The sequence below is a fragment of the Nematolebias whitei genome, chromosome 16, assembly GCF_014905685.2.
Source record: "Nematolebias whitei isolate Nwh7 chromosome 16, NemWhi1, whole genome shotgun sequence".
NCBI lineage: Eukaryota > Metazoa > Chordata > Actinopteri > Cyprinodontiformes > Rivulidae > Nematolebias > Nematolebias whitei.
The window spans coordinates 41923438-41931513 of NC_056513.1; the positions used below are offsets into that span (position 1 = coordinate 41923438).

The 8076-nt window shown below is 41.3% G+C and overlaps 1 protein-coding gene across 1 annotated transcript in view; it reads left to right on the top strand.

Annotated features, from left to right (window-relative positions):
- Positions 1 to 5103, top strand: part of pex6 (peroxisomal biogenesis factor 6) — a 40195-nt gene extending 35092 nt beyond the window's left edge. Inside the window, exon 18 of the mRNA XM_037690615.1 lies at positions 4805 to 5103. Within this exon, the coding sequence (XP_037546543.1) occupies positions 4805 to 4941 (137 nt within the window). The 3' untranslated portion in view covers positions 4942 to 5103. The remainder of the gene's footprint in view (positions 1 to 4804) is intronic.
- Positions 5104 to 8076: the final 2973 nt, after the last annotated feature.

The following is an 8076-nucleotide window of genomic DNA, read 5'->3' on the forward strand; positions in this document are numbered from 1 at the left end:
CAGACTTCAGGGGTATCTGAGGCAGGCTTGGAACACAAGAGTCAGGGTGGCTTCTGGGTAATACCAGATGGCTAGGCCTCAGACCGACGAAGCCTCTTGGATGAGGGGCGAAACGTTTCTTTTTAACAAAAAAACGAAGTCCAGATGACATGATTCAACCTTTTTTGTTGTTATATACCTGGATGACTGAGAAAACAAACTTTGTGATACGATATTATATTGATTTGTTTGTGTGATGATACGATTTCTCTCGATATCACTGTCTGTCATGATACGATTTCGATTCGATTCACAAGTCTGCGATCGATATATTGCGATATCAAACGCCCATCTCATTTACATATAAATAAATTTACAAAAACAATTTAACTATTGTATTTCTGTTATTGCAGGTACCAGGCATTAAAAAAAAAAAAAAAATCTTAATTAATGAAAAAATAAAAATGACCTGTTCGGTATAGTCTCACATTTCTCATGTTTAAGTGCATTTTCTAAAACCATTTAACTTAAAAGTGCCCTGATGATCTTTCAGTTATAAAGAAACAAAAATAGATATTGAGTTTACATAGCATGGATATAAATGCTGTGTTTCTTCAGGTGAACGGACAAATTAGTTGTTTCCTGAGTATTTGAACTCACACCGGCACCTGTTGTTGCACACGACATGAGTTCTGTCTGTTGAGCCGTCCTTCTGTTGGAATCCAGGATATTTCCACAGAGTTGATTTAAATCCAGCAGGAGAGTGAATTTCATTATCCGTGCTTTCTGCCTCGTCTGCCATGTTGCTGAGGCGGCCGCAGAGCGCAGCCGCGCACGGAAACGGTGACGCAGACGTGCCCTGAGAATTTCAAAATAAAAGCATATTTTAAAGATGGCGATATGAATCGATGTTTTAGTTTTGCCACGATTTAATTGAATCATTAATCGTTTAATTGATATATCGATTTAAATCCATGTATTGTTACACCCCTAACAACAGTATTGCTATAATAACTCTGTCAGTTTTATAGATGTTAACCTAAGATATAGATCCAACACTTTTCAGTCAGGTCATCTGGACAGTTTCTTTTTTTTTTTGTGCTGAAACATTTCACCTTCCATCCAGAAGGCTTCATCAGTCAAGGAAACACAACACAAAACTGATTCTTCCCCGAACAGCTTACTCCGAAGTGGAACAAAGTAATAAGATATAGATGTAAAACCTAAAGTTTGGTATGGATGTAGCTGAAACTGACTCCTAGCATATTCTTAGCATTAACATAGAAGATATTTGTTTGAAAATTGTCTGTCTGTTAGTAAAATGTCTCATGAACCTCTGGACAAATTTTAATACAATTCAGAAAATAATCATTGGATGTACGTCTTCAAATGATTAACTTTTGGACCCAACCTAAATCCAGTTGGACACCAAGCCAACTGCTCTAAAAACACACACAAATGTCCTCCAGTTATAAATATTGAGCTAAAACATGTTGCCGTTTTGTAGCCGAGAGTTCATCACACACTCCAAATTCTACTCGGTGTGCAAGAGCTTTGCTTCAAACTTCAGCGTTAGCTGTTACAATCCGTCTTCTTTGGGCAGCAGGGCAGCGTAGTGGTTAGAAGTGGACGGTTTAGGTTAGTACCTTCTTGCCTCAGCAAGAAGATCATGGGTTCGATCACCTGGTTAGACCGGGGCTCTTTCTGTGTGGCGTGTGCATGTTCTTATGTACACGTGTGTTTTCTCCGGGGACTCCAGTTTCCTCCAACAGTTCAAAACATGCATATTAGGCTGCTTTCAGGCCCAGGCCTCTCCTGCTAAACACATCTGTGATCTCATTGGGATTTGTCTGGTTAAATGACGGTTAATAAATTGACATATTTGTCTGTTAGTAAAATATCTCATAACTCACTGAAGAAATGTTAATGAAACTTTCAGAAAAGGCTTGTCTGGTGTACATCTACAGCTCATTCTCATTTGGAGTCACTGCTTCAAGATGGCTGTCACAGTTAATTGAATTTAGTAAGCACAAAAAAGGATTTACCTCATGTAATTACAGTATAGAGTTTGGTGTGGTAGTATCTGAAGTTATACTCTAAACTCTGTTACATCTGGTGTAAGCGGTACGCTGATATCTCAGTCACTGAGGGATTTGAAAAGTGAATGTTTGTAGTTTTCAAAATGAGTGTTTTTCTGGACTGGATTTTGACATAGCAACCCAGTTTTCAATAGGGATCTTTCTCACACCTACATGTAGTTACATACCAAAATGAAAGTCAGTACTTCACCTGTTTATTAAAATATGCTCACAACATGGGACTGACATTTATGGCAGCAGCCATTTTGGATTTTGACCCCAGAGATGACCCAGGACACACCGGAAAGACTGTAGCTGTTTTTCCATTGATAAGTGTGACGCAGCTCGGCTTTCGTCTTATTGGTTCTTGTCAGGTGTAGGTAATTTGCCACTGTGACTTGTTTCTCCACTCTGTGGGCGGGATCTTGACAGGTCATTGTGTTGGAGCTACTCCACCTGTTTGTAGTTCTTAATCACCCTATAATCAAACTTCAATTTCTTTAGCTTATCCCAACACTGCTTCTGGGTGTAGCCATGCTGCACCATCGATCTTCGATATCTCTCTGTAAATGCACTCGTTTATCGTGTCACCGTCCAGCTCATGCTGAATCCTAACGTCAGCCAATAAAGTTAGGAACATCTGTGCCTCATCATTGGTCCACAGCACCATGTTTGGAGCTTCTGTCGTGGAAAAAAGATTCCCAAAATGATCAGGTGTAGACTTCATCAGATTTATTTCAAAGCTTTGGAGAACAGTCAATAATCACAGAAGATCAATGCATTTCCAAGTACACACTTATCAACGCCTTCACCTGTCTGAGGTTCTGACCCACTCTGCGCTCCCTGTAACAATTTGTTAGTTTACAGCATATGTGTCAAACTCAAGGCCCGGGGGCCAAATGTGGCCCTCGTTGACACCTTATCTGGCCCCCAAGATGATATGTGAAACGTAAAATACTTTTATCTCTTGAATTGTTTCAGTAATCTTTGATTATGATGTCCATAGCACAACAGAGAACATCAAATGAGACCAAACAAACTCTTGTTGAAGAACCTGTGACCAAGAAAAGATGTTGGTGTCTGATTTAATTAATCTAGATTATGAAACTGGCCCTTAGTTTGAAAAATGTTTTAATTTTGGCCCCTTTTGTAAGTGAGTTTGACACCCCTGGTTTATAGAATCACCCAGGTGCCAGCCTTTCCCTCCACTGCTTCGCTCTGTCGAGCTGTTATCAGAAGCCCTGCTGCACACACAAGAGAATGAGGAACGTAGAAGCAGAAACGTCTAGCAAGGACTCAAACCGTAACCATATCAATCGAACCTTGAGAATATAAAAAAATTATCTCTTGCTGTCTCTTTACTGACCTGTCACGTCAAGACTGATCGTAAGGATCATGGAACGTTTTCATATCATTCACAATAACAGTACAGAAGCAGAAAAGCTTATAAAGTCTAAAATCTGTATTGATAGAGTAAAATAGATGAGGCATGGTGAGTACATAAATACACATTGCCACAATACTTCCATAAGAGAAACTTTAATATAAAAAACACACTCAAGACGATCAGAGAGGAAACGGAGGTTCAGATGTAGTTTGCAGTTTTGCTACGCGGGTCATCCATTGACGTAGTTCAGACCAGTCAGCGGCTGCATTCTGCTTACGTCAGTCTGCTTGGAACCACGAACAAGGTGGTCTCATAAACCGGGCTGAGTGGGGGTGGTTATCGTAATGGCCCTCCCTTAACTGGTGCGGTGTGGTATGGACCCGGTGAGAGTGGAGAGTGGCAAAGCGCCATGTGTCTCTTGGCTGGACTCGGAACGCCTTGAAGTCCTCCAAGAGGAGGTGGCTGAGGAAAGAGGTATCTGGACCTCCCTGCCTAAGCTGCTAACCCAGCGGCACAACTCTGCAACAAGCAGAAGATAATGGACAGATGGAGGACTCCAGCTTTGAGTTGTGACGTTTCCTATGCATAGGCACAGCTACACACCGAAAGGCAGACGGGTGGATTTCTAATACCCTGTCTTCGCTTCGCGATGGAGGACAAAAATAGACATAGTAGTTTACAAGTTTTAAACAAAACAACTACTGTTACTGTTTCCCCTTTCATCATAAAAAGAACTTAGTTTAAGCCCGTCATGACTCGAACGTGGTGGTGCAGAGGTTAGAGAGGGTGGGCCTGTGATTGGAAGATTGCCGGTTCAACTCCTGGTACTGACAACATCAAAAATGTGGGTGGGATAGGTAAAACACCCACACCTGCCTCCACCCTCGTTTGCCCCACTCTGGACCCTTGAGCAAGGCTCTTAACCCCCACCATCTGCTCCTCCGGGCGCCCTAGATATCAGCTCCCTGCTCCACACAGGGCTGTGGTAGCTCGGTGGTCTGTGATTGAGTCGGGAAGGACATCCAGCGTAAAAATAATTGCCAGGTCTTCATGTGACATAGTTCGCTGTGGTGACCCCTGAAGAAGGGAGCAGCCGAAAGAAGAAAAAATAAGTCTGTCATGAAATGATTTCCTAAAGGAAATGCTAGGCCTTTAATTAATTTGTGTTTTAGGCTATTTCTAAGTAAATCATCTTTAACATTGTCTAGTTATGTGTAATTAAATGTATCCAGCCTTTTGGTCAGCTTCATAGATACACACATAATCTGAAAGGTAATTCACTTGTTCAGTCCTTCAGCAGCAGGTTCTCTACCTTTTCCTATTTCTACTGGACATAACCTCCAACCATCCTCTTCCCCAGGTCTGGATTCAGAGGACTCCCCTGTCTTCCTGTCCATGGAGGATTTTTCTTCAGCACTGGAACATTTCAAACCATCTGTTTCTGACAAGGAGCTGCTGCGGTACCAAAGCATTCATCGGCAACTTTCTGCAAAATAGAAACTGCTGTTTATCATCATGGTCCAAGCAGAGCCTCTCAGCAGAACGGCTAGAAAAGATAAAAGCAGGCGTCAGAAGTGATTTATATCTGTAACAGAATCAAGTGCAATCTACCTCTGAAGAATCTTTAAAAAGTGAATTATCACAGCTTATAACATGTAAGTGAATAATTTTTATAGAGTATGTATAATTAATAAATCAATATATCAGTGAAATCAGTTGTCATATCCTGTTTTTATTTACAACCAGTGTCACAGTTTGCTGTAAGTGGTGAAAAGTAATGTTTATTTTACATTTTTGCTTCCTAATGGCTCGATCACACAATACTGACAATGTTTTAAAAAAAAAAATTAATCAAACTGGGTGCCAACTCAAACCTGCTCATCATCCAATTGATTGAAAATGCCTGACTCCAATTTCACCTTCAAGTTAACTGCTAATCCTAGAGGTTCACATACTTTTACCACTCACAAATATGTAATATTGGATCAATTTCCTCAATAAATGACCAAGTATATGTTGTGTTATTTGTTTAACTGGGTTCTCTTTATCTACTTTCAGGACTTGTGTGAAAATCAGATGTTTGAAGTTATTTATGCAGAAATATAGAAAATTATAAAGGGTTCAAACTTTCAAGCACCACTGCATTTTACCTTTTGCTGCAAATTACTAGTGTTTCACTAACTGTAGCAAACTTTTTCTTAATTTTAGCTTCCTTCCTTCCATTCATCCATGCAATAGCTTCACTCACTTCCTTTCCAGGTCATTGGTGTCCATGTCCAGCAGTCACTGTGTGAGAGGTGGGGGACACCCTGGACAAGTCCCAGGTCCATCACAGGGTCACGTAGAGACTAACAACCATTAACAACCAACTCATAATCTAAAATAATTTGAAAAGCCTAATGAATTCAAAAAACTTTCAATACAAAAACAACTGGACTTTATTTGTAACAGAAGACGTTTCGCTCCTCATCCGTGGAGTTTTCTCAATTCAAAGAGCAGAGAGTGAGAGATTCAGGTTTTAAGGCTGAGTGAGATAAGACACACACACACATGTAGATTTGACAAGTCACACCTAAACACCTTAACAGTTCGGGTTTCTTAAGGTCTTTGTTCCTCTAATTCACAGACGAGGCCCCTCTGTTCCCATCAGGTGTGAAAACCGGCTGGGAATCTGTTTTAAAGTTGCATTATATGTTTTTGAAAGTGGAAATCTGAGGCCTCCTCCTCTGTTAAGAGACGGCTTTTCTCTTTTTAAATAAATTGCTTCCTTCACCCCCCTCTCAAACCATCTGTGTTCTCGGTCCAAAATGTGCACATTTTGGACCTCAAAAGAGTGTCCCTTATCTGTGAGGTGGAGGTGAACAGCTGAGTCTTGTCCTGAGGAGGTGGCTCTCCTGTGTTGAGTCATGCGTCTGTGAAGAGGCTGTTTAGTTTCTCCAATGTAGAGGTCTGGACAGTCCTCGCTGCACTGGACCGCATACACTACACCACTCTGTTTGTGTATGGGTGTTCTGTCTTTAGGGTGGACCAGCCTCTGTCTGAGAGTCCTGCTGGGTTTGAAATGTACTGGGATCTTGTGTTTGTTGAAAATCCTTCTGAATTTCTCTGATACTCCAGCAACATAAGGGATGACCATGTTTTTACGTCTGCTGTTCTCCTTTTTCTGTTTATTGGTGTGTTTTGTAGATTTCCTCGCTGACTTGACAAAAGCCCAGTTAGGATATCCACATGTTTGAAGAGCTTCTTGAATGTGGTTCTGTTCCTTTTCCTTCCCTTCTGTCTTTGTGGGGACGCGTTCGGCCCGATGTTGTAAAGTTCTGATGACAGAGAGTTTGTGTTCCAGTGGATGGTGGGAGTCAAACAGAAGATACTGGTCTGTGTGGGTTGGTTTTCTGTAAACTTCAATGTTGAGGCTGTCCTCTTTAAAAATTTAAAACATCTTCAGTAGGTACGGAAAGTATTCAGACCCTTTAAATTTTTCACTCTTTGTTTCATTGCAGCCTTTTGCTGAAGTCAAAAAAGTTCATTTTATTTCTCATTAATGGACTGTAAATGGACTGTACTTATACAGCGCCTTTCTATCTGCTCAAGATACTCAAAGCACTTTACACTACAATCTGTGTCCTCATTGACCCATTCATACAGCACTCTACTAGATCTCTACAAAGCTAATTGAACAAAACATTCTAAATTAGACTAATCAGAGCTTTATCACATTCATACACTGATGGGACACACATCGGAGGCTATGAGGGGTTCAGGGTCTTGCCCAGGGACACTTTGGCATGTGACTGCTGGTGGATTCGAACCCCCAAATCTTGTATTGGAGGACGACTGCTCTAACCACTCAGCCACACCTGCCCTCATGTATGTACACTCAGCACCCCATCTTGACATAAAAAAAAAAAACAGAAATGTAGAAATTTTTGCAAATTTATTATAAAAGAAAAACTGAAAAAATCACATGGTCATAAGTATTCAGGCCCTTTGCTCAGTATTGAGTAGAAGCACCTTTTTGAGCTCTACAGCCATGAGTCTTTTTGGGAATGATGCAGCAAGTTTTACACACCTGGATTTGGGGATCCTCTGCCATTCTTCTTTGCAGATCCTCTCCAGTTTCGTCAGGTTGGATGGTGAACGTTGGTGGACAGCCATTTTCAGGAGATGCTCAATTGGGTTTAGGTCAGGGTTCTGGCTGGGCCAGTCAAGAATGGTCACAGAGTTGTTCCGAAGCCACTCCTTTGTAATTTTACTTGTGTGCTTGGGGTCATTGTGTTGTTGGAAGGTGAACCTTTGGCCCAGTCTGAGGTAGAGCACTCTGGAAGAGGTTTTCTTCCAGGATATCTCTGTACTTGGCCGCATTCATCTTTCCTTCAATTGCAACTAGTCGTCCTGTCCCTGCAGCTGAAAAGCACCCCCATAGCATGATGCTGCCACAACGTTTCACTGTTGGGATTGTATTGGGCACGTGATGAGCAGTGCCTGGTTTTCTCCACACATACCACTTAGAATTAACGCCAAAAAGTTAAATTTTCGTCTCATCAGACCAGAGAATCTTATTTCTCATAGTCTGGGAGTCCTTCATGTGTTTTTTTGCCTAACTCTATGAGAGCTGTCATATGACTTGCACTG